This window comes from Physeter macrocephalus, chromosome 8, assembly GCF_002837175.3.
Source record: "Physeter macrocephalus isolate SW-GA chromosome 8, ASM283717v5, whole genome shotgun sequence".
In the NCBI taxonomy this organism is placed as follows: Eukaryota; Metazoa; Chordata; class Mammalia; order Artiodactyla; family Physeteridae; genus Physeter; species Physeter macrocephalus.
Window position 1 is genome coordinate 135,427,750 of NC_041221.1, and position 26,378 is coordinate 135,454,127.

At 45.7% G+C, this 26,378-nt stretch overlaps 1 protein-coding gene across 7 annotated transcripts in view; it reads left to right on the forward strand.

Annotated features, from left to right (window-relative positions):
* Positions 1 to 26,378, forward strand: part of SIL1 (SIL1 nucleotide exchange factor) — a 248,443-nt gene that overhangs the window by 56,332 nt on the left and 165,733 nt on the right. For 3 of the 7 annotated variants that reach the window (XM_028493286.2, XM_028493282.2, XM_055086792.1), the window contains 2 exons: positions 10,733 to 10,847; positions 16,361 to 16,496. In XM_028493286.2, coding sequence (XP_028349087.1) covers positions 10,743 to 10,847; positions 16,361 to 16,496 — 241 coding nt within the window. In that variant the 5' untranslated portion in view covers positions 10,733 to 10,742. Of the gene's footprint in view, positions 1 to 4,976; positions 5,027 to 8,138; positions 8,155 to 8,240; positions 8,291 to 10,732; positions 10,848 to 16,360; positions 16,497 to 26,378 lie in introns of those variants that run through there. The other 4 variants (XM_028493285.2, XM_028493284.2, XM_028493287.2 and 1 more) reach the window with 3 other exon arrangements.

The following is a 26,378-nucleotide window of genomic DNA, read 5'->3' on the forward strand; positions in this document are numbered from 1 at the left end:
GACAGGAGAGGCCACAACAGTGAGAGGCCCGCGTACCGTTAAAAAAAAAAAAAAAAAAAAAAAAAAAAAAAAAAAATGTTGTTTCAGTTGCTGACTTACCTGGAGGACATAGTCAATACCAACATGGTAGTCGCAGGTTCAATGATTGGTGATCTGTACTTGTGCTGCCACTAAGGTTTTCTGTAAGTAAATGCTGTTTTCTTGGGGTTCCTCAATTAGTTTAAGGATCACCCTAATTGTTGCCTATCTCAAAGTTATAATTTGTGTCTCAAGTTGCCCAGAACAGTATTTTCTCACGGCATATTCCTTAAGAGCACTTTCTTCTTAATTGTACTGTCTGAGACTCAGATATGGAAAACCATGCTACTCACTGATGGTCAACAGAACATAAAACACCTGCGGACAGTGATGGTATCTTTTGTATGTTCTTTAATACAGTGTGGTTCCCAGTGTGCTCAGGGGACCTGAGGTACCTGTTTCTAGAGTGTGAATGCTGAATGCTTGTAATCCAAAGTGCCAGAGTGGTTGGCACAGAATAAGGGTTGGTGCGCTTACTGATTTGCAGATAGTCCATTTGGAGCTATGGACTAGAAGTCATACCTTCCTCTGTATCCTACCATAGTCCCACTATGAGGCCCTGACCTTTGCTGGAAGTTTGGACACAGCAGCGGAAAGGAAAGATGAACTCTGATCCCTCTCCAGCCCCAGACTGTGGTTTGTAGATGAGTGTATGAAGGTCCTGGTATTCTTGGGGAGCAGGCTATAAAGAAAGCCCATCATGCTTACTGTTAGGAGATATAGTTATTAGTTTAAAAGGAGAGGGAAAGGAGGTGGCCCTGGAGCTCTTACTCCCTGGATAGCAACTGACCCTGTCTAGGGCGGCCCAAGCAGTCTAAGTCTGCTGAATTTGCCCCTGCTGCTCCTCCCTTCCCTATTCTCTCTTAGAGGTATGAGAGCAGCAGCAGGAATATGAAGACAGGCCTGAATCACCAGGAAGCTGGGCTCTGAACTTAGTCAACTCTCCAGTGGGCACTGATGCAGAGCCAGCCAATATCGCTTAAAGGTTTCAATGGAAATGCCTCTGTAGCCACCTAGAGTGTAGTCCAGGTGTGTGGGCAGATTTGCAGCTCAGGGAAGCTGGGTTCCAAGGAGAGACTTGATTATCAGAACAGAAGACATTTGTATACGGGGGTGAAGCCTCACTGCTTTTGTTTATTCTGTCCTTTGCTCAGAATTTTCTCTAACAGTAGTTGTTAGTGAGAGCTACAAGCTTCTTGAGCCCTTGGTTTGTGTCAAGCATTGAGCTATATGCTTCATATCATCTCATTTAATGCTAACACCCATCCTACAAAATAGTTACTATTAAGTCCCTTTTTAGATGAGGGAATTGAAACTTGGAGAGAGGTTAAGTGGCTAGCCCAAAGTCCCACAACTAATTGGGGAGACCTGGGTGGAAATCCAGGTCTGGAGTAGAGATGGAGTTGAGTAGAGTTTTTGGTAACCTTGGCTGCTCTCATGAGACACAGGCTGATCACTCTAAGGACCTCATGCAGTGTCGGGGAGCAAGTATAAGGAGTAGATTTCCTTGCCCACTCCCTGCTAGAAATGTGCAGTCTGGAGCCTAGTGGAAAATACACTGACCACGGCTGGTATATTTCTCTACTTGGCCTGGTTGCTTGCTGGTGTGCTTAGGCAAGCCCCATTCACCCTTTTGGGCTCTATTTTCTTCATCTGCCATGTAGAAATAATCCTGTCCTATATATTTCATGCGTGGGGAATAGGATCAGAGACTAGTTGTAAATGAGCTTGGATATCATCTTGGCCAACTTTTACCCAATATAGTTCTCTCCTCCCCTCTGCTAAGTTCTTTCCAGACAGTTGGGTATGTATGAGGGGAGTGCTTTGTGCTGGACTCTGTGAGGGACAGCAAGGATGCTTTTGCTTCTTGTACGGCTGGGGAGCCTGAGTTATGGGAGGTTAAGAGGTCAAGTCACACAGAGTGCCAGTGAACTGGTTGCAATCTGAGGCAAGGGCCTTCTTCTTCTTGAGTGCCTGTGTCTCTACTGTGGGCTGGGCTGTGCCAAGGACATTCAGTAATCAAAATGTGTGTGCATGCATGTGTACATGCGTGTGTGTGTATGACGTGCAGAAATATAGATGTGGTAGAAGTGGCTGTCTCTGGAAGAGGGCTCCAGTAGGCTCATTAAAAACTTTCTCTCCTGACACAAAATGTGTGCCTTTTTATTCACATTGTTGCAAAACAAATAAAATGAATGGCTGATTTCGTAGACCACTGGAAAGGCAGCATGGTCTGTAGAAAGAGCATGGGTTCTGGGGCCGGAATGGCTTTGATTCCTGACTCTACCACTCTCTGACTGTGTGAACTTGGGCAAATTACTTAACCTCTCTGAATTTTAGTCCCTTCATGGGCAAAATAAGCAGCATATTAGAACCCCATCACAGGGTTGTGGTGAAGAGTAAATGAGCTTAGAACTTTGCTTGGAACATAGAAAGTGCTCTATAAATGTTGACTATAATTATTATTGTACAGAATTTATTTTCTTCTGGTCTGCCCAGATACTGCATTTTAATACTAGGGAATTGGGTGTAATGGGGGTATTTCTCTTTATCCCTCGGTCCAAGTGCTATAATTATGATTATTACAGCTCTACAGAGTGTAAGGACTAAAGCTTCAGAGCGGTCTGAGGCATGGCTGAGAGCTCAGAGAAGGTGGAGTTGTGTGTCTGATGGGAGTTTGTTCTTGGAGACTTTGTCTCCTTGCCTCCTTTCTCTACTGATGTGACTGTGCCCATCACTATCCTGAGGATGTGTGTGTTGAGGGGTAGCTCTACTCCATCAAGGGGACCTACCATATGGCATCGTAGAATCTCTCTATATGACCACTGGGGTCAGTATTTTCTCTGTTATCATTATGACTCTAGGGGAAAGGTTGAAAAAATTGGATTTAGAGAAGTGGCCCCAAATCTCCAAACTTCAGTGGACCTACTCAACTTTTCCAGGTGTTCTACCCTTGTGCCTCTATTTCTTCACAAGTGTGCCCTCTGTTGAAGGGCCCTCCAGCTTCCTTGTTGCCAAATCCAGTGACTTTTCTCATCCTCGTTCTGACTGACCTCTTGACTTTGTTGAACCCACAACTTGATTTTCTCAGGATTCCCTCCTCTCTTGACCTGTGTAATTCTGCACTATTCTTAATGTTCTTCATCTTGGTCCCTGGATTGCTTCTCTTTCTTTCTTTCTTTTTTTAAAAAATTATTTATTTATTTATTGGCTGCGTTGGGTCTTAGTTGTGCACGCAGGCTCATTAGTTGCGTGCGCAGGTTCTCTAGTTGTGGCATGTGGGCTCCAGAGCACCTGGGCTCTGTAGTTGTGGCATGCGGGCTCAGTTGCCCCACGGAATATGGCATCTTAGTTCCCCCACCAGGGATCAAACCGGCATCCGCTACATTGCAAGACCGATTCTCAGCCACTGGACCACCAGGGAAGTCCCATCCTCTTTCTTTTCCTAATGTACAGTCATGGCTTGAAAACTCTTCTTGGCCCATTGTTCCTTTCTCTTTAAGTTTTCTCTGTAATACAGGAACTCTATTCTTATTGCTTTGGTTGTCACCTCTGGGTGATGGCACCAAAATTCTTCTTCTGCCCTAGTCCTCTCTACCTCTTTGTCTTCAACAGGCATGAAGTTGCCAGAGCCTTCCTGGATGCAGTGACAAGCCCATATTGAAGGCATTGAACTCTGGTTTTTCTGTGTGTAGGTATCAAGTGCCTGCTGTGTCTTTTGGATTGTTAGCAGTCCAAATGAAGACTAAGTCTTAAGCTCCCTTCTAGCATTCAGATTCTTTGAAGGCTGGGGCTGAATGGGATAGGTCTGGAGAGGGCCAGGCTGGGCTCCCTTTTATTCAGTCACTCTACTTGTCACCTGATTTCTTTTAGAGGGAGCATTGTCTTTTGTCTCTGCAGTTTTTTGTTAACATGCTTAGCTACCTTTTTTTAAAAAAACTTTTTATTGAAATACAGTTGATTTATAATGTTGTATTAGTTTCAAATGTACAGCAAAGTGACTCAGTTATACATATCTATCTATTCTTCTTCAGATTCCTTTCCATTATAGGTTATTACAAGATATTGAGTGTATTTCCCTGTGCTATACAGTAGGTCCTTGTTGGTTATCTATTTTATATTTAGTAGTGACTTAGCTACCTTCTTGAAGATCTGTTCTCTTCTCTACTGGGGTAGGGATGAGATTGGCCATGTCCCCCACATTTTGGAGTACAGAGTATTAAGGAGGGGTCAGGAATGCCCCCTTCCTATTTCATCCCATCCTGTGTTGCCTTCCTTCCAGAGCTCCAGTCCCAGCTGGGCCGGTGGAGCCGTTTTTGGCTCCATGTGCTCTCTGGCAGGGCCAGCACCTGTCTCTGTGTTGCCACTGGAAAGGCCTCACTTGGGCTCTCCCTTGCAGGCTGTACAAGCGGATTTTGGCCTTGTAACTCTCTGGTCAGGCAGAGGCTTGGATCCATTGTGAACTTTTTACCCTCCAGTAGCCTCACCTAATCACTTTCCTTTTAGGGTGCCTTGGGTTTGTTGAGAGCAGTCCCCATTTGCATGGCCTTAGGCATGACTTCAGTATTTGGGGCATACACTGTTGCCATTACACAAATGGTCAGTGGCTTAAGGATGTTCCAGGTCCAGCCTTCCAGCCAGTTAGGGCTAGACTGGGGTTAGAAGCCACATTTCTTTTGCAGTTCAAAGCCTCTTTTTATTTAATTGCTGTCTACCTCCTGACTTTGTTTAATTTATGTCTTATGGGGGAAAAAGCCTGTTTGCCTGACCTCTTCAAACTTACTTCTCTTGTCCTTCAAATTATTCTTTAAAAATCCATTTCTTTTCCTAAGCCTTTGCACATTGTTCTTCCTTGTCAGGACTGTCCTTTCAATGTTCTCTTTGCATTGTTTTTTCAGATTCATATTTGTCTGCCCAAATTAGGCAGTGAGCTTCTATTTGTGTAGAGGTAAGTGACTCTGTGTGTGTGTGTGTGTGTGTGTGTGTGTGTGTGTGTGTATGAGTTTGTAGCACATAAATAGTAATGAATGTGTTTGTGGGAAAAGCTCATCCTCTGTCAGTTTGTAAAGCAGAAGACTGTCTTATAGCTGTTCCTGCAAGTGGAAGTTCTACATGATGGTACCCTGGCTCTCTGGACACTAATATGCTGGGAAAAGCATTGAATGGGCTGGGTCTGCCTCGGTGCTCAGCAGAAAACCTGGCTAGGGTCTCTCCATTTTTAGCTGTGGGGGTCCTCCTCTAACATCTATTTCCTTCACCTCCTGAAAGCAGATACCCAGCAAAAGGCTTTGGTCCTAAAATTTGAGATGTGGGGTCAGCTAGAGGGTATGCAGATCCTGCAGGAGTCAGGGAGCTCTGAAGAGTATTTCTAGGGTGCCTGGGCTGTCTCTGACTGCCTGTGGGTCCAGGGGCAAGTCCTCATCCCCGGTCTAATGATGGTGTGATAACTAGGTGCCAGGTGCTGTACCATGTACTTTCCACGCATTGTTTTATTTAATCCTCCCTAATACTCTTTGAAGTAGGAGCTCTTATTATGCCCATTTTATAGATGAAGAAACTGAGGCCTAGTGAAGTGTGTGTCCAAGATCACACAGCTAGAAATTGGCAGAGCCAAGACTTGGCCTTAGATGTGTCTGACTCTAAATTTATGTACTGTACTTTCAACCCAATGTTTTAAATCTCTTTGCTTTAATTTCCTTCGTATAAAATGGAAGTAGAAATTCTTGCCCTTTCACTTTTTCCAAAAGATTTGGGGAAACAAATACATGGACATACACTGTAGGTTAAGAACTTGAGCATTTTATAAGATGGGAGGCCCAAGCATTCCCAGGCAGGCTGCTGAGGTGGGTCTCCCTGCCCAGAACACTTGTGATGTTTACCTGTTCCCCCTGTGCTCTGGCCCTGAGACTGGAGAGCAGCCATTGTCCATGGGACCTACCAGCATGTCAGAAGCTTTAGGAGGTCCAGCAGTTCCACTCCTCCTTCCTCTGTTGGCTTCCTGCCATCCTCATGCCATTCTTTTGTATTCCTGCCTTAAGAGAAGATAAAAGTTACAGGAAGATGTCTTGTTTATATACGGCCCAGTCCCCTCCTAGAGTCCTGTCTGAATTGAGAGGAGAACATAAGGCACCAGGGAGGCAAGGGCTAGTGAGTCCAAGGGCCTCCTCCCACCTGTGCCCCAAGCATCTGCTCCAGGCTGGCAATACAGGTTGCTGAGAGCATCTAACCTGTATTTAAGTAGAAGTACAGACTACATGTGGCCAGTTTTGATAGAAAAATGGGCATCTCAAGTACCTTATTATCTCTTTTGTCTCAAAGCCCAAGGATACTTAAGGAAAGAGTTACTGGTGAAACACTGAAATGCATTCCCCTTTCCTGGACTGAGTGATGGTATTGTAAGTCAGAAGAAGGCCATAAATGAAAAGATGTAGTTCTGTCTTCTTTTGAGAGCCAAGGATGATGGGAAGGTTTGTTACCCAGGGTGTACACGAGCAGGTGATCAGGTGAACTCAGGGTTAGTGGGTGGCAAGTGATTTGGGGAGGGCGCTAACCTCAGACCAAGTGCCAAACTATGCCTCAGTGGGATTCCATGACTTTGGCTTTACTTATGTCAGGGTCTGAGGTTTTCTTTTGCTGCTGCTGCTGCCTATGTCCCTGCTTGTGATGGTGGACCATCCTGGCAGAACCAAACTGTGGGCCACTTCTCCTTTTCCTCTTTCCCCCTTCCCCCCAGCTTCAGTGTAAAGCCCAGGGAAAACGTGCCTGCTTGCTCTCCATCGCCACTTCTTGAATGAGGACAAAGCCCAGGTGACATAGTTACAGGCCAGGCCTTATGAGGACAGAGGACAGCATTACCCATGCCTGCATTGTGCAGAGTTTGCACTTGTTCTCTGGGTACCCTTGCAATGCCTGGGAAACTGTCTCACACCTTTCTCCCAGCCTCACTGCTCCTAGGCCTCTCCCCAGGCACTGCCCCCACCACCATGTTCTCTCTCTCTTTATCTCTGATTCATGGAAAAATATATGGAGCCAATGAATAGGTCAGGTGTGCAGTCCACATGGAATTATCGGGGGTGGGGGAGATGAAGGATCCATTTGCGAATCAACCTGTCAGTATCGTCAGAAAATGCTTCTGAGGGCGTTAGTGTGTGTGTGTGCAGGTGATGGAGGCGGCAAGGAGCCCTGTGGGAGCTGCCATTTCTCTCACCCGGCCTGCCATCCCACTCCAGGAGGTGGGTACACTGTTAGTGCATCAGCTGCCCCCAACCTCTTCTTCCTCAGTCCCTTCTAGGCCTCCTCCTCCTGCTCATTTGTCATCTTTGCCCTTGATTTCATTCTCATTTATCTGTTCCTTCTCATTTTTTTCCCCCCAGCATCAGTTCCAGGTGTTTATCCCTGGCTGTAAGAAGGAAGCGTCTAACTCTCTGTGTGTGTGTATATGCTTATACACATGAATGGTCTCATGTAGGGGAACGGAAGTCTGTGGCTTTTGGATAATCCTTTTCTCTCTTAATGTATGTTGTCCTGATAATGCTGTGAGTCCCCTACTTCCATTTTTTGTTCTCCTTTTCCCCACAGCCAAGGATGCAAGAATAAAAAAGGTATGGGACATTATAGGAAGCTCTAGGGCTGTGTCCTCTTGGGACCCATCTCCCTGGGCCTTTCTTGACTTCTCATTCTTGATGTGGCAGTTTCTGTCCCTTGTTCATCCTCACTGAGCCTTGCACTCCCACTCCTCTGCACACCCAGACATGGCCAGGCACCTCTCCAGAACCTAGTGCTGTGCTGTGAACTTAGTCCGTGTCTTTCAGTGTGATTGGTGCCCCAGGGAGCCAGGTTGCTGGGGAAAGCTCATGTGGCGCTCAGCCTTTCCATTTTGTCTACAAAAAAAGAGGGGAGAAACTGGCAGAAAGCAAAGGCTTTTGCTGCTGGGTGAGTATAGCATCTATTTTTAGCTCCCAAGCCTTTGCTTTTCCATTTGGCTGTGCTTTTTTAGCACAGTGCCGGTCCAGCAGGGCTGTTTTCCTTCACGGCTCCAGATGTCCTTAGGGAAAGTTTCCGTCTGCCCCCAAGAAGGTGTGGGCTGGTCACCGGGTAATAACTTCTTATAGTGGGTTCAGGCAGGGCTTTGAGCTCCACTGCAGTCTTGTCACAGGACCAATTTATTGAGGTGGAACATGGAGGAGTGTGGCAGGAATAGGAAAGAGAAAAGGTAAAACCCCATACTCTCCAGAGGTGTTTCCCGTATAATTAATTCATTTAATACTCTTTTGAGTAAACTGCCTAATGAGGTGTATTGGGGCTGAGTGACCAACACGAAAACCTTTTATAAGGGTCTGGGCTGATACTGACAGGTTCTGAATTTTTCTAAGGTTTTTTTTTTTTCTTTCTGCCTTTCTTTCTGCAGTCATTTGCCAGTTTGATTAAGTTCTTTTGACTTCCACTCTAGTTTACTGACCAAAATGTTTTTACTACTCCAATTTGCCTATTCCAGATATTTCACTTAAGTAGAATCATACAGCATCTATTCTTTGGTGTCTAGCTTATTTCACTTGGCATAATGTTTTTAAGGTTCATTCATGTTGAAGCATGTATCAGAATTTCATTCTTTTTATGGATGAATAATATTCCATTGTATGTACCACATTTGAAAAAAAATCATCTGTTGATGAATCCTTAAGTTGTTCCACTTTTTTGGCTGTTGTCAATAATGATGCTATGAACATTCACATGGAAGTATCTGTTTGAGTTAATGTTTTCAGAACTTCTGGGTGGAATATATACCTAGGGGTGGAATTGCTGGATTATATATATATAGTAGTTCTATGTTTAACTTTTTGAGGAACTGCCAAACTGTCCCACAGCAGCTGCACCATTTTACAGTCCCACCAGCAATGTACTAGGGTTTTAGTTTCTCTAAATCCTTGTTAACATTTGTTACCTTTTTTTTGTTGTTGTTGTTGTTTTTAAATTATAGCTATAGTAGTAGTGGATGTAAAATGGTACAGTATCTCATTGTGGCTTTGGTTTGCATTTCCTTAGTGATTAATGATGTTGAGAATCCTTTAATGTCCCTATTGGCATATGTATATCTTCTTTGGAGAAATGTCTATTCAAGTCTTAGGCCTGTTTTAATTTAGCTTGCTTGTTTTTTTGTTGTTGAGTTGTAGGTGTTGTTTATATATTCTGGATACTAAACCCTTAAGATAGATGATTTAGAAATATTTTTCTAATTTTTTGAGTTGTCTTTTCACTCTCTTAATAATGTCCTTTGAGGCACAAAAGTTTTTAAATTTTGAAGGCGTTCCATTTATTTATTTTTTCTTTTATCGTCCGTGCTTTGGGTATCATATTTAAGAAAGTATTGCCAAATCTAAGGTTATGAAGATTTTCCCTATGTTTCTTCTAAGAATTTTAACTCTTCAATTTATATCTTTGATCCATTTTGAGTTAATTTTTATATATTATGTAAGGGAAGTGTCCACTTCATTCTTTTGCATGTGGAAATCCAGTTGTTCCAGAACAGTTTGTTGGAGAGACTGTCCTTTCCCCATTGAATTGTCTTGGTACCATTGCTGAAAATCAACTGATCATATATGTAATTTTTTCTGGGCTCTCAATTCTATTCCATTAGTCTATATGTCTGTCCTTATGCCAGTACCACAGTGTTTTGATTACTGTAGCTTTGTAGTAAGTTTTGAAATCAGGAAGTGTGAGTCCTCCAACTTTGTTCTTCTTTTTCAGTGTTTTTATGTTCTGGGTCCCTTGAAATTCCATATGTATTTTAGGATGGGTTTCTTCATTTCTGTAAAAAATCACCATTGGTTTTTTTTTTTTTTTGGCCATGCTGTGGTTTGCGGGATCTTAATTCCCCGACCAGGGATTGAACCTGGGCCACTTCAGTGAAAGTGCCAAGTCCTAACTACTGGACTGCCAGAGAATTCCCCAATTCTCCACCACTGGGATTTTGATAGGGATTGTATTGAATCTGCATATTGCTCTAGGTAGTATTGTTGTCTTAACATTATTAAGCCTCCAATCTGTGAACATGGAATATCCTTTTATCCTTGTGTTATTTAAATTTTAACAGCTACTAGGGCCTGCACTTTGATGTGTTTGTCTGAAAAGTGATGTAAAAGGCTTTATGGCTTGGGAATTTTGAACTTTGCTGTTTTAGAGGGTGCTGATGGTATCTGTCTTCAGGTATAACAGTGGATATGGTTTAGAAGTGAATGGTTATAAAGGCTCATATGAATTTGGGCCCATGTCTGTTCACACACAAATCATTTGGTTAGTTTCCTTCTCTCTTCACCATAGCCAGTACCACCACCCTGTGCAACCTAATAACAACCCGGATAATGAAGAAGGAAGGGACCAGGGCTATTATAGCTCATGCAAGGGTCCTGGTTTACTGTACAGTTTTAACCAAGGCATATCTCCCCATGTGGGGGAATGGAGGCTTACTTCAGGTTGATCTACCTTTGGGGTAGAAGACCTGTGATACCTCTATTCAGGAAATGTCTGACATCATTTGAAATGTTTGACATCTGTCAAAAAAGGTGACATCATGGGAATCACTGTGCTGGGGCAGGGGGAGGGGTGTCAAGCACCAGCTTCCTGTTGACCTTCTATTTTTTGTGTTTACATTCCTCAGGCCCCTAATTATGCCTCACCAGGGCCTGCTCCTATTTAGGATGGCTCCTCTGGGCATGCTGCTCGGCATGCTGATGACCTCCTGCTTCACCTTCTGCCTCAGTCATAAGAACTCGGTAAGTGTCTTACCGCAAATAGAGGGATCTTTTTTGGGTCCAAGAAAGCCTCCATGCCACCAGGGCTGCTGTGGGAGTTTCTTATAGGAATGTGACCAGTGCTGGGTCGCGGAGTATGTGTACTTCTTCCCCCATCCCTTAGTCCTCTGGCCTCTGTTTAAAGCTTACGACACAGTTTCTCTTTGGGGAAGAGATGATGATGATGATAATGATATAACAATGATGATAATATGATAAGCTTACTATGTACCAAGCATTGTATTATGTGCTTTATATGTATCCTTATTTAATCCCCTCAACAACCCTATGAAGTAGACAACTACAATTATCCTCATTTGACAAGGAGGAGATTAAGTCTCAGAGATATTAAGTAACTTGGCCAACATTATAAAGCTAGTTTGTGGCAGAGCTGGGAAGGTCAGGATTCTCCCCAAGGGGCTGGGTGCCTGTGTGGTGAGCACCGAGTAAGACTGCTGCTTTGTCTGCTCTGCTCATCCATGTGCATTCTCAGTCTGTCTGTAGCTCTGTATCCTCTTTCCCTCTGTCCTTTTCTCCATGTTCTTTACAGCCTCCTTTTCATTACCAGACCTCATTCCTGAGGGTTTCTCTCATTGCCAAAGGCAGGGGCAGAATGCCCAAGAAGGCACTGAGCTTGGCCTGGCTGCAGGATGTCCTGGCCCCATTTCCCTGGCCTGCCCCACCAACAGCCTGCCCTTGATCAACTCCCAATACCCTCTCTTTCCTCTTCCTTGAGATGCCCTGTCAGCTCTCTCACAGTTTCACCCTCCCCTGGCCACCTTCTCCAACCCCAGGGGTCCCACTTAAATTGGTAAAGTGCTGGAGGCTTTGGAGCCGGAGGGCCTTGAAGTGCAAATGACAATTGTGATGAATTTAATCCAGCTCAGCTGAGGTTCACCTCTGGCTCATGGCAAGCTTCCACCTTCTCTCTGAAGTCATTTGTTTTCTCTCTGCCTTTCTCCCCACTTTGTAGAGCAGGAGAGAATGTACAGTTAGGAGTCACGAATCCTTTTGAGCTTTTAATGTTCTTTGACTAAGATCTTGTTGCTGCCGTTTTTTGGCCTCCTCTTCAAGGAGAATGAGACTGGGATCCCATTGGCCTCTGAGGGTGGGACTGGCCATGGCATGAAGTTGGGGCTGTTTCTGGCAGAGCCTGGCCCAGAAAAGCACCCAAGTGTCTCGAGGGTTCAGGGCTGTGTCCCCTCCAACCTGCAGCTCATGAGGATCTGGGTGCTCCCCATCATGAGCTTTAGCAGATGCACAATTAACAAAAGCGTGCTGATGAATTTACTTAAGGACTGTGTGTTAGTAAGTCTCTTTTGGATAATAGTCCAACCAAATAGATGAGCTTTCAGAGCCATAATTATTCTGGCCCATTTATATTAGCTCTTTTGAGTCTAATCTCAGAAAAATGTTAATACTGACTTTCATCAGCAAAAGCTGCTTTTATCCTTATGTCTGTTCCTAAGCTGTATCCATTTGTCATAATCTTTCATCATGTGCTAAGTACAAGTAGGAGTTGAAGCATCTTTTCTCTCATACCATAAAAATTGCTGCCCCGATGGCATTTAAAATCCAAATTATGCAGCTAGCCACCTTCACAACAGTGAATATGGGTGGTGGGGGAGGTGGGAGTGGTCATGATCCTTTGTTCAGAACCTGGAGTCCAGGCAAATGCTCCTAGTGACCTGGAATTGTCCACCCCAAAGGCATTTGTACAGGTTAATGGCCACCCAGCAAAGGCTGGCTGTGTGTATCAGGGTATGATCTGGAGCCAGCCTCCCTTCCTGGCTCCTGCTATGGCATCTCCCTGGGATGCCACATCTTAGGAGCAGTGCAAATGCTAAAGGGATGTGGTTGTGTGGTATACTGGCCTTCAAAAGGTGGTGGATGATGAGGGAGGTAGTGGAACCCAGTGGAAGGAGCACAGAGTCTTGGTAAACTCCCTTTTGCCTCCTACTTTGGCAATTTGACCATTTCTTTTTTTTTTTTTTAATTTGACCATTTCTGAGCTTTGTTTCCTCATGTGTAAAACAGGGTTGGTACCTCCCTCTTAAATTTTAGTGTAGATTAAATGTGATTGTATATATAAAGCACCTAGCATTGGCACTGGCACAGTATGGCTAATGGATGGTCAATAAATGTCAGCTGTTATTTTTTAGTAAGGATTGGCTGCTTCCATTGTTTAATTTAGGGCTCTGTCAGCCAGGCTCCTATCCCAAAATGTTGCCTTCTCAGTCTATCTCTGTTACAGCATCTATCCACCTACCTTGAGAGATTCATTCATTCTCTTGGATCTTGAAGGCTTTGGTCTTTAAGAATCTCTTACTCAGTTACAATTATAAGGAAGTGTGACATGGTAAGCTGTTGTCAGCTAACACCTTAGCTGGGATTTCTTGCCACTTAAGAGGAAATTGGTATTTAGAGTAATGATGGCAGAGAGAAGAGAGGATTCAGCATGGAAGGGAGCTCGGAGAAGCCAACTGAGAGGTCACCAGAGCATGAGATTTACTTCAGAGCTGACCAAGGGCTGGCTGGCCTCCCTCACCTCTTGGTCTTTGTCTCCTGTTCAGGACACTGCTGGAGCAGAGAGAGGGTCGTCCCTTTCTCTGGGACGGTGTTTCTTTAAACACAGTCATTAAAGGGAAGGAGGATGTGCCGATAAATGTGCTGGGGTGATCTCATTGACCCTGCTTCCTTCCCTCAGCATCCCAGGGCACAACCGTTAGAACACATGACTAAGAACAGAAACACAGAAGTGAGTCAGAATTCATGCATGCACTTTGGAGCCAGGCAGTCCCGGACTTAAATCTCTGCTCTTCTTTTCTCAGCAGTGTGGTTTTGCACAGGCCCTGTATGTGTAAAATGGGAATAAAAGTATGTGCTTCATAGATGAAACTTGGATGAGTTGTGAGGCATGGAAGGCACTTCAGACCAGTTCCAGGAATATGGGTGAGGGCTTAATAAATGGTAGCTACTGTTATCATTACAACCTCATCTCCATGATGCTGCTTTTCCTGAAAACCTTTTCTGCAGTTCTACCTTTGAAGTGATTGTCCAGCTTGTAGTATGTTTGTGTGACTGAACCTCCCTCAGTGCTTGCCACAGTCACTCAGAGCCAGATTTGGTGAATAGGGTGAGCTGACCAGACAGGGGAACACCAAATTTATATCACCTCTACTAAAAACAGGTGATCTGTAAAATAATGGCAGATTGTGAGTGTGAGTGTGAATGTGTGTGTGTGTGTGTGTGTGTGTGTGTGTGTAGCTTAAAATAAGCTTCCAAGAGGAAGCTTAAAAAACATTTTGAGCAGTGATGGGATTGTTGCAGAAAGCATTTGACTTTCCTAGGGCTTGAAGCATGTGTCTCAGTGGTTCATATCTTTTTGTAATCCTTCTTCTTGAACCTACTCTATTAATCTCATTAAAGATCTAGAAAAAGAGGCTTTCTCAGCCCATACTCATCAGAATGAACACTAGCCTTGTCTGGATTGGGCTTTCTGCCATATTTTCATCATCACCATTACCCTTGCCTCTTTCTGCTTCTCTTGATGTTGAGGATTTGGTTACTTGATTACAACTGTACCTGCCAGGAGTTAACTGGCTAATAGATACACTAAAGCAAGAGTTGTAATGTAAAGCTTTGAGATGTTTAGTTCGGCCCTCTTAGTGTTCTAAAAGTAAGAAAATGTCACATAAAAATCTGGATTTTTGTTTCTCATCAAGTTGAATGCCTTTGTGGCAGTGGTGGAGCAGCTGAGTAGCAGCTGTGTTTCTTAGTCAAGGCAGGAGGACTCCAGTTTTCACAGTCCCACCACTCCTGGTTGTTTTTACACCTGGCACACAGCACTCATTTACATCCATCCCTGCCTGGCCTCTGGAGGCATTTAGTCCACATACTTCTGAGGTAAATCTTATTAACGGTCTTCTAGTCCCATGGTCTCGTGTATGGTGCTTTTGGCAGAGACTGACCAGCATGGCTGGGCCCTGGAGTACATAGGCTGCAGGTACTTAGTGGACAAAGTGGTCTTTGTTCTGGAGTGTGGGGCTAGTTCCTGGCTTCCAGCAAACTCTTTGGACTTGCCTCCAAAAGACATCCAAAAGACATACCTGTCTGTAGGAGGAAGGCCTTTTGTTCCTTTGTTGTGTGATTACAAACTAAGCCCTGGGCTAGGCAAGGGGTATACAGTGGTGAAAGAGACTGACACAGTGCCTGCCCTCAGGAAACTCAGTTGTTGAAAGCTTGATGTCCATGCCCTTAGAATGCACGGAGCCTCCTGCCAGTCTGTCTTCTCTTTAGTCTCACACACATCTACTCTCTGTTCCTTGTTTTCTTTTGAGCTCAGATTTGTGCTGGGGCACATTGAAAGGGATACATTGTTACCTCCCATGTAGGATTAGAATTGTTCAGGAGACCAAAATGAGATCTGCATAAAGTACCTAGCACAGGTTTGGGTTCATAGGAAGAATCCATGAAAAATACTTACTCTTATTAGGGGAAAAATTGGGAGGTGGAGGAAAAGTGATGGCAGGGGAGTTGCAAGGGCTGAAATAATCTCCCAGTGTTCTAGTGTGGGTTCCACTTTGCCCTCCCAAATGTAATTTCCCAGAGCTCTGGAACTCTCTGGTTCCAATTTCCTGAGGCCTTACTGCTTTTATGCAACAACAGGTTTAAAAATGGGACAGGAAGATTGGAGGCTGGGAAGGAGAAAGATGAATAATACTTTGTGTTTATGTTACATCTCTGTCTCCTGAGCTCAAAGCACTCTACACCATCTCATTAATCCTCCATGCTCTCCATGGGGTGGAAGGAAACAGGTTTTACGAAGAGGTGTGCAACCCGGGCATCTTCCTCTCTCAGCCCAGCTGGACTTGCACCTTCCCACTTGTACCCCTTCTTCCATGGATTGGAATGCCCTAAGAGGTCATTTATGCTCCATAGGTACCCTGGGTAATGAAGGTACCCACACCCTTACTCTGCCCTTCTGGGCTGCTTAGGAATTAATTGGGCCTTAGCTGCCAGCTTTTGTATATCTGTGTTGACCATTTGAGGCCTTACTTTCCTATTCATATGTATGTTTTTTCTTTTATAAATATCTTTAGTTTTTAATTGTAAGAGTAATAGGTATGAATTTTAAACTTCAAACAAGATAGGAGCTTATCAAGTAAAAAGTAAAAGGCTCTTATTGTCTCGTTTTGTCAACCCCTCTCCCCAGTATGTTTCCTGAACTCCCTCAAGATAGTGTGGAACCTTCTGAACTTTTTTTTTAATGCATATACAAAAGTGCCATATACATACAACACATGCTGTGTTAATTTAACCATATCACCTCACTTGTACTGGTTCTGACACTAACCTTGTGAAAGATCCAAGCAGGGCTAAGGAGGGCAGCAAGGGCAAGGAGGAGAAGAGTGTACTGCCCCAGGCCATTTTCTTTCTGCTTGCCTGGTACCCAACTGTGGTGGTTCATGGCCTGTGTTTTCCTTTCTCTGAAGGAGTTTGCCCTGACCAACCCAGAGGAGAGCAGCACCAAAGAAACAGAGAGAAAGGAAACCACAGCAGAGGAGGAGCTGGATCCCAAGGTCCTGGAGGTGTTTCACCCTACCCATGAGTGGCAGGCACTTCAGCCAGGTACCAAGCCCAGCGCTGTCCCCAGGAAACACACTTGAAATTCAAAATGTGTATGTCCTTTCTCCCCCCAGGGCTGTTTTGAAGGAACAGCCCCTCTCTGGCCTCCTGGAGGGGAGTAGGGGTGGCTGCTGCTGCAGGACTCAGGGACCTTCGTTTTGCTGCAGAACAGAAATTGTGGCATCTGAGTGCCCTGGAAGGAAGGCAGGTGGTGGGTGGCCGAGCTTTTGGAACAAGTGATAGAAAACTTTCTTTCCTTGCACTTCTGAAGCACAGGAGAGGCAGTGACATGTGCCTCACTCTGCAAATGCTATTTTGGGCTCTGCTGCTCGACTCAGTGCTGCTGAAATATTGTTCATGGGAGAGTCCGGAGCACTGGTGCGGGGCAGGAGTTTTCTGTTGTTAAAGGAACCTGTGCCAAGAAATGGGCTGTTCCGGCTTGGTTTTTAAGAGCATCCTCAGAAGGAACAACTTTCTAACCCTTTTATGGCCCTGGGCCCAGGGCTTAAAATAATAATGAAAAAAGCCAGCAGTAGTGGTGTTTACCACATTCAGATACTGTGCTACGTGCTTCATGTGCATAATCTTGTTCAGTCTTCACAATAATAGGAGCTATTATTGTCTTTATATTCAGATGAAAACACTGAGGCTCATAGAGGTTAGGTGACTTGACCTATGTCATTCAGCCAACTTGTCCTATGTCATTGACCCCAGCTTGGACCCATCTTCCTCCCACTTGTCCTTCTAGAGTCCCTGCTGTCCTTGGCTGGAGACCGACTGTGGTGACACTTGAGCCCATTCTCAGGAGTAGGCTATTTGTGTTCTGCACTGTGGCGGGTGGATGGCAAGCCCTGGCAGCTGCCAGAGTATAGTTTCATCAACTCCTCGCTGATATTCATCACCATGTCCTCACTGCCCCCATTGCTGCTGTGCTGGCAGGGGCAGCGTTTGCTGTGCCAGCCAACTATCTGGTAGCAATATCACTCCTGCTGGGCTTGCATGCGGGTAGTTGCTGCCACAGAAGAGTGATGAATCACCAAGGAAACGAAGTAGGTGCTAATGGAGTTGGGTAGAGGGAGATTTTAGGGATGGAGGTATTGGGTTCAGCAGATCCAACCTCTGGCTGCCCTCCCCCACCTTCCCTGAGAACTGAGTCCCCCTGGTCTTTGGGGACTAAAACTAGAGGGGCTCTCAGGGTGTGGGAAGTGGAGGATGTACGCTGTATCCACTGATATTATGTGATTAAAAGTGCGTGTACCACTTTTAACCAGGCAAGTACCTGGAGCCGATGGAGGTCAATGTCCTGTCATCCCTACTCCTACCGTCTCTTTTCCTGTGGCACCCTTCAAGACCCCAGTCCACATTGCAGAACAAGCCTGAAAGTTCTGACCCAGGGCCCTTGCCCAGCCTCTGGGCAGTGGGGCTCCTGTTTATGGTTAAGCAAAAGAGCCCTTTTTGTATCTTTGGGGAGGGAGGGCCAGAGCCTGTGTAACAAGGGCAGGCTGGGGGCTCTGAGCACCTCCTGGAGAATTAGAGTGGAGTACTGATTTTTATATTTAACTTGTTGCCCCATTGACATCATCTTCTGCCTTCTAGTTTCTCAAGAGCCCCTTATAAAGTTGTTCTGCCCCAAATTCCCTTGAAGCTGCCCCAAAGGCTGGGGTGTTGTGCTTGAGCACAGACACTCAGCTCTGGGGGCAAAGCAAGTCTAGGTCCAGACATGCTTGCTCCATATCCCAAGAGTGTTTTTCATTTCACCTACACTCACCCCCAAAGCAGGACCAGTGAGGGGAGGGAAGGTGAGAGGCTTGTTATGGCCACAGGGTTTGATGTGTGGTGATTGAGAGTCTGGTACTGTCGAGGCAGACAAGACTCTCTTAGGTCCCAGGACAGGATCAAGGTGTTCTGTGTGTATATTAAGGTTTTATATGTTATGTTTGTTGGTAGGAAATTGACATCTCAGTGGTCTGTGTAGATAGCTGGCACTTGCCTTTAATCAGAGTATATTTAATCCACCACATAATGAATGCTGCCTGGGAGCTTCCATCACAGCTACTGAAAGGTTTAAAGGAATGTAGCCGGTCCCAGGGTGAGTAGATAAATGAGGAGGTCGTATAGTTTAGTGGTAAAGAGCACAGACTTTATTTTATTTTTTAAAGATTTATTTATTATTCATTTATTTATCTTATTTATTTTTGGCTGTGTCGGGTCTTAGTTGCAGCATGCAGGATCTTTGTTGAGGCATGTGGGATCTTTTGTTGCGGCACGCAGGCTCTTGGTTGTGGTGCGCGGGCTTTACTCTAGTTGTGGCGTGCAGGTTTTCTCTCCTCTAGTTGTGGCACGCTGGCTTCAGGGTGCGTGGGCTCTGTAGTTGTGGCGCGCGGGTTCCAGAGCACGTGGGCTCCGTAGTTTGCAGCACATGGGCTCTAGTTGAGGTGCGTGAGCTCGGTAGTTGTGGCGTGCAGGCTTAGTTGCCCCGTGGCGTGTGGGATCTTAGTTCTCTGACCAGGGATCGAACCCACATCCCCTGCATTGTAAGGCAGATTCTTTAGCACTGGACCACCAGGGAAGTCCCAAGCACAGACTTTAGACTGAGCCAGTCCTGGGTTCAAATCCTAGCTTTGCTACTTAGGGGATTTGGGCAAGTCACTGAATCCTTCTGCCCTCAGTTTCCCCATTGGTGATGTCGGGGAATGTCCTGCCCTGCCTGCTGCAGAGGCTGTTTTGAGGATTCCCAACATGAAGACATTACTCAGTAAACAGCAGTTCTGATTTTTAATGGTAAATTTGCCATTTGTGCCACTCCTTAAACTTGATTGTGGAATTGGATGCCAGTGAGGGTACATGAGTATGTAGCCTTCCTGTCCTCTCTGGCTTTAGATAGGGAAGGGAACTTATGGTGACAAGGAGAGACTTCCATGGTCATGGGATGTTCTCCCTCTTTCCTTCCAGGGAGATTTTTGATAAGGGAGCAGAAGGGGTTAGTACAGCATTTCCTGCCTGAGAACTAGGTGCGTGGCATAGGAAGATGGTGGAATATCTTTTGGGGACTTTTAAGAGAATGGCAAAATGGCTAGTTATGTTGACAGTTATTGATTTCAGTTCAGTACCTTCTGTCTCTTTAGGTCTCTGAAGGGAGGACCTCATCTCTGTTGTCCTCAGGTCTCCAAGGAGGGGGTACTGGGCTACGTGGTATGGGCTCATTTGAAGGCAGATTTCCTGACTGCCTGCTGTGGCCTGGAATACCAGAGGACCAACCCGTAACTTCATGGACCTTCCTACCAGGCCAGATAGGAGTTGGGCCCCAGTCACGTCACTTAGCCCTGGAGCAGCTGTAGGTCACTCTCCTGAAGTCTCCCTGCCTCTGTTACTACTGTCAGCATCCTCACTGTGAGTCGCTTGTTCCTGGAAGTGATTTTCCTGTCTCTCTATCTCTCTCTTGGTTTATTTTGGGATCTGTCATACCTTACGGAGGCACAGCAAGCATTTGAGTGTGGATTCAGCATCAGCTGTTCACAAGCAAGCAGAGGAAAGCTGTTTGCTGGCAGGTCCTGTGGGTTCTGGGCAGGGAACCCAGGAATTTGTCGTAGGGCTGAGGACCCCTGTACCCCAGGCTTTGTGTCTGTGGACTTGTTATTAGAGAAAACTGATCACAGCCAGATATTGTGGGCCTTTGCTCCCTGGGCATTTCCTGAGATCCTACTTTGTGCCAGGCACTGTACTGGTAGCCAGAGACAGATAATAGCTCACATTTACTTAGCATCGACTGTGCCAGGCATCTTTTGAGGGCAGGTGCTATAACTACCCTCATTTTCATAGACAAAAATGAGTCTCAGAGAGAAGTGACTTAGCCAAATGACCAGTAGGTGGTAGAGACAGAATTCAGATGTAGCTTTGTTTGGCCCTAAGCTTGAGCTCCTAACCACTGTACCATAATGTCTTTCTGGGTAGCAAATGGGACATGACCCCTGCCTTCCAGCAGCTTATGGTCTCACAGAGGATACAGAGAGAAAAAATGTTTTGGATGTCCTGGTGGAAGTGTCCTGTGCTCAATGAGGGCACAAAGGAGGGTATGGGGAGGCCAGGCCAGGGCCTTCTCTCTATCCCTGAGATCTTGGTAGAGCTTTGAGTCAAATTTTATGATGCTAAACCTCCAAACCCACCTTCAGTTCTCTTTTTTTTTTTTTTTTTTTTTTTTTTTTGCAGTACGCGGGCCTCTCACTGTTGTGGCCTCTCCCGTTGCGGAGCACAGGCTGCGGATGCGCAGGCTTAGCAGCCATGGCTCACGGGCCCAGCCGCTCCGCGGCATGTGGGATCTTCCCGGACCGGGGCACGAACCCGTGTCCCCTGCATCGGCAGGCGGACTCTCAACCACTGCGCCACCAAGGAAGCCCTCAGTTCTCTTTTTGAGCTGTGTGGCCTTGGTCAGTTTGATTAGAATCTCTGAACCTTAGTTTCCTCATATGAAAATAGGGATGAAAATACCTACTTCACAGAGATGGTGTGAGACTGAAACAAGATTAGTTTCACTCTGGGCCTGGCACATAGGAAATATTCAATAAATGGCTATAGTTGTCATTTTAAAAATATACCTTTGCTGCTGCCTCCCTTTCCCTGGGGACCTGAAGGAAAAGTGGAGGCGATGAGGCTATCTGAGTAAAGGCCTCTCTTGTTCTGCCCCTTACCCAGTGCTATATGTTGGCTTCATATGGGTTTAGGGAAGCTTAGACCTGGGGCTTCTTATTGACCTGAGGTGACTTCCAGGCTCTGAAATACTGTGTGAGAGCCTCTGAAATATTGGCATTAGCACAAAGAGCCACTTGATGGGAGCATGCAGGAAGCCTGTGCAGGAACACGTTCATGTGAGGGGGTTAAAAAAAAAAAAAAAAAAAAAAAAAAGAAGTCTAAATCATCAACAACTGATGAGAGCAATCCAAGAATTATAGAGCACCAGCCATCTGGTCAGATCATTTCAGATCTGCACGAGCAATAGGAGGGAATTGAATTTTAAAAACCTCATTTATGGTAGACCAACTACTGTGTTTCAGGCATTTAAGGGAGGAGTCTGATTTCCTTCAGGCCCTGGACATCTGTCTGAAGGAACACCTGACTCTGGTCTGGGTGACTCGGCAGGATTGTCTTTGTGAGGCCTTTGGCCCCTTGCAGCTTAGAAGAGGCTGTGTGATCTTCCAATCCTCAGACACCAACTGGGTGTCCAATAATTCAATTCAATTCTGACACTATCTACCTGGAATTAGTGTCAGATCCTACAGTTAAAGGGCTCAGTCCCACTGCCTCTAATTCAGATGCTAGTCACAAGTCCCAGGCCACTGGACTTGTGACTGACCAGCTATAAATTAGGGATTCCCACAGTTCCCTCCTCAGGTTTGATAATTTGCCAGAACAGCTCACAGAACTCAGGAAAACACTTTACTTATGTTTACTGGTTTTTTATAAAGGCTACAACTCAGAATAGCCAAGTGGAAGAGATGCATAGAAGGTATGGGGGGTGGGGTGCAGAGCTTTCATGCCCTCTCTGGGCACACTGCCCTCCCAGTACTTCTAGGTGTTCACCAATCAGAAGCTCTTGGAAGCCCCCTAGGGACTTTTATGGAGGTTTCATTATTTAGGCATGATTACGTCATTGGCCATTGGAGATTGAACTCAGTCTCCAGCCCCCTTTTCCTCCCTGGAGGTGGGGCTAAAAGTTCCAACACACACACACACACACACACACACACACACACACACACACACACACACACACCCCACCCCACCCCCACACACCCCCACACACCCACACACACACACACCCATCCCCTGCAAGAGTCATTTCAGGAACCAGGGATAAAGACCAGGTACTTTTTTTTTTTCACAGGCTACAATTGAGGTGGGACTAAGGGGCAAAGCTCCCAGTGCCTTCTGCCACCTACCCAGCTCTGTGATTGGGAGGCAGGTGACCCTCCCTTCCTCCCCTAGTCAGGAGGGATCTTCCTTACAGGTTATCTCATTCCGCAGGATGGTCCACAAGAGTATGACCTGCTTGTGTCCCATCGTTCACACACAGGCACACACACACCTCGAGGCCTATGAGCAGTGGGTGAGAGTAGGAGTATTGGTTAAGGGCAGTTCATACCTAAGCTCCTCTCGCTCATGAGAGTGGGGAGGTTGGGACTTCTTGGCTTCCACCGGGAGGTAATGGCCTGAGGGAGGGCTATAGCAAGGGGCCTCTGTTGGATGATCTTTCACCCTGGCTCAGAGCAGTGCTGGAAAGGTGGAGCAGGGGCGGGATAGAGGAAACTGCATGCTTTTTGTGTGGTGTGGTAATCTGTGTCCTCTCTTGAACACAAGTTGCTATCTCCAACAATTTTTCATGATGAGGTGTTCAGCAGAGCTTATCTTTGGTGCTGCCTCCTTCTGCATAGTGCCTTCCTCCTCTACCTTGAAACCTTTCAAGTCTTCTGGGGATTCCCCGAGAACTTCATTTGTTTCTCTCCTGCCTATACTTCTAGTCCATCTCCCCCATTACTGCCACCTCCCTAGCCTTTGTTAAGCGTCTCTACTCTGAGCATCTCCTTTATTCCTTATCAGTATGAGTTTGTCAGGGAACTGCTGGGGGCATAGCAGGATGCCAGGCCTCTTGAGACCTGTAGGAGCAATGTCAGAGGCTCCAAATTACCCTGTACTGGGAGAGAAAATAATGGTGGGCTGGAATACATGAAGGCCCCACATGGCTCCACAAGGACCGTTTAGAGCTCTTCATTTCAGAGAGACACCATTTCCCATATATGGACTTCTCCCAGGATGGCTGACCACTGCCCCATAGCAGCCGAATTCCACAACCCCTGGGGGGAGCAGGTGGAGGCCAGGGCAGGATGGCCACTGTCAAGGTTGAGGCCACTTTGAGACTAGCTGGCTGAGCACTATACTGGCACCAGAGCATCTCTGCCTGGGCTTTGGCCTTAAGTACCTGGATGGGGAAGGCCAGGGTCCAGTTTGCAGTCTGCGGACTTGGATGGTTGGACATCTGCTTTCTGACAAGCGTTTATATGCTTAATGCTCACCCTAGGCCCTTATTCTCCCCTTCCTCTCCTTCCTCCATCTACCGGTTCTCTCTGAGGTTTAATAAAGAGTACTTAGAGTTGCACAGCCTCAGCTTTCAAAGATCGGGACCCGCAAACTGACTTAAATAAAAAAACTTAGACTGGATCAGGGATAATGGAAAACTAGCTGCCAAAACCAGTTCCGGCCCTCATACCCAGGGCTTGGCTTTAATTCAGAGAATCTGTGGAGCCTCGACTTCCCTTCTTTCTCTAACATTGCCCTCGCCCTACTGGCTAAGACTGTCTAGGCCATCTCCAAGGTTGGGATTAACCAGGGCTGGGAATAGCTCTCAAGGACTGACCTGGAGCTGGAATGAGAGGCCCTTTTCCAGAGCTTGTTCCATTCCTAGGTTTGTCACAGTACTGGAGGTAGGACTTGATTTGTAACTTAAGAGGAGATAATATTTGACTAGGTAGAGAAGAGGACAGGTAGGAAGCAAGAATGAAGGGGAGGATGACATGAACTCTCACTCTACAAGTGAGAGTATATCTACCTGGTAGGAGAGGCAGAGATGTGTGGGAGAATAATGGGATGGTGGTGGTGCACAGCATCCCCTCTCTCAGGAATAGGGAGTGGTAGGAGGAAAGAGAATTGAAAAGCAGTAGATCTAACTGTGAAAATAAGTGTGTAGTTTAGTCCATTCAGGGCTGTGCCGTGAATGGAAGATGAGGAAATGAAGAAGGACGATAAAAACTCCTGAGTCTGAGGAGTTTGAAAATAAGTGGAAGAAGAGAATGAAAATGGTAACTTCACAGATAGCCACACCAAAATATTCATTTCTTGTTAACATTTGTTGAACTCCTATAATGTTCCAGGTATAATAGTGCTTGATGTCAGAGACACCATGGTGGGCATTGACAGAGGGGCTTGCCTGCCTGGGCTTATGGTATAGGAAGACCCCAGGCAGGAATATAATGCTGTGAGAAGACAGAGGTGTGGCCCTGAAGGAACATCTTCCCAGAGACAGCTCTGCATTTCAGAGAGACACTGAAGCATTGAAGCTGAATGGACAGAGCTTTTGTGTATGTTGAAGGCAGAGGGGGAAGGAGGCACTGTTGACAGATTTGAAATCCCAGAGAGAAGATCATTGATGAGGCAAAGTTGTTTAGGTGGCAGATGGAAAGTCTTGGCCTCATGAATGTGATGAGCCTTGGAAACTTGAAGCACAGCCTAGACAAAAACAAGGAAAAGTACGAGAGATGTAGAGGGAAATTGAGGAAGCTTCCATTAGATGTCTTTGATTTTCTGAGTCAAGCCAAGGGTGGGGCTTTTACCTTGGATGATGAAAGAGAAGGCCTTGATTGGGTGCTTAAGGAATGGCGAGGTCAAGGAATAACCACTGTGATGAAGTTGTTTAGACAGTCAAGAAGGCAGAACTGGGGCTTCCCTGGTGGCGCAGTGGTTGAGAATCTGCCTGCCGATGCAGGGGACACGGGTTCGTGCCCCGGTCCGGGAGGATCCCACATGCCGCGGAGCGGCTGGGCCCGTGAGCCATGGCCACTGAGCCTGTGTGTCCCAAAAAAAAAAAAAAAGAAGTCAGAACTAAGCATTGCCCAGCGTCAAGGCCCAGTTGACGTCTGACAGCCTGATTTTGTTCTGGGTCAGGACCAGTGGGCTTGGTGACTTTCTAGAGCAATGTGAGCCATGGACAGTGGATAGCTGAAGTGTGAGGAAAGATGGGTAGATCATTAAGGAGACTGTTGGATTGTCTTTGGGATTGATGAGGGAGACCTTTGGCCTATGGGGCAAGCTGGAGAGCTTTAGTGGAAGCTCCTCTGAACCTACTCTAACCTCCCCTCTTCTGAAACAGGGATTATCAAGACTCTTTGAGGCTCTTGGCAGTGCTCAAGGTCAGAGTTCGGGTGGTACCCCTCTAGCCACTGATCTTCTAGGCAGGCCTGAAAAGAACCTGAATGAAGCAGAGCTTGTGTGCAGTGGGCTCTGTAAGCTTTTTGTTCCGTGTGCTCTGATCAGGATGATTTTATTTCTGTTCATGTTGGGGTTTTGCTTTGTTACTTTTCATAGACTAGTAGGTTGTTGGTCTTGCCTTATTTCCCATAATATGTCGATTTGAGACAGATTGATTTGTATTTTAATTTCATTAGTTCTTAGAATAGTCTGTTTATGGTTTGTATAATGCAGTTGTTTGAAAGGAGAGAATCATTTCTTTGGATTAAAAAATTTTCAGATTTGATTACCTGTGGTGATAATTAGTTTATCTGAGCAGAGGTGAGGTTTTTTTTTTTTTTAACATCTTTGTTGGAGTATAATTGCTTTACAATGGTGTGTTAGTTTCTGCTTTATAACAGAGTGAATCAGCTATACATATACATATATCCCTATATCTCTTCCCTCTTGTGCTCCCTCCCTCCCATCCTCCCACCCTCCCTATCCCACCCCTCTAGGTGGTCACAAAGCACTGAGCTGATCTCCCTGTGCTATGCAGCTGCTTCTCACTAGCTATCGGTTTTACATTTGGTAGTGTATATATGTCCATGCCACTCTCTCACTTTGTCACAGCTTACCCTTCCCTCTCCCTGTGTACTCAAGTCCATTCTCTAGTACGTTTGTGTCTTTATTCCTGTCCTGCCCCGAGGTTCTTCGTGACCTTTTTTTTTTTTTTTAATTCCATACCTATATGTTAGCATATGGTATTTGTTTTTCTCTTTCTGACTTACTTCACGCTATATGACAGACTCTAGGTCCATCCACCTCACTACAAATAACTCAGTTTCGTTTCTTTTTATGGCTGAGTAATATTCCATTGTATACACGTGCCAC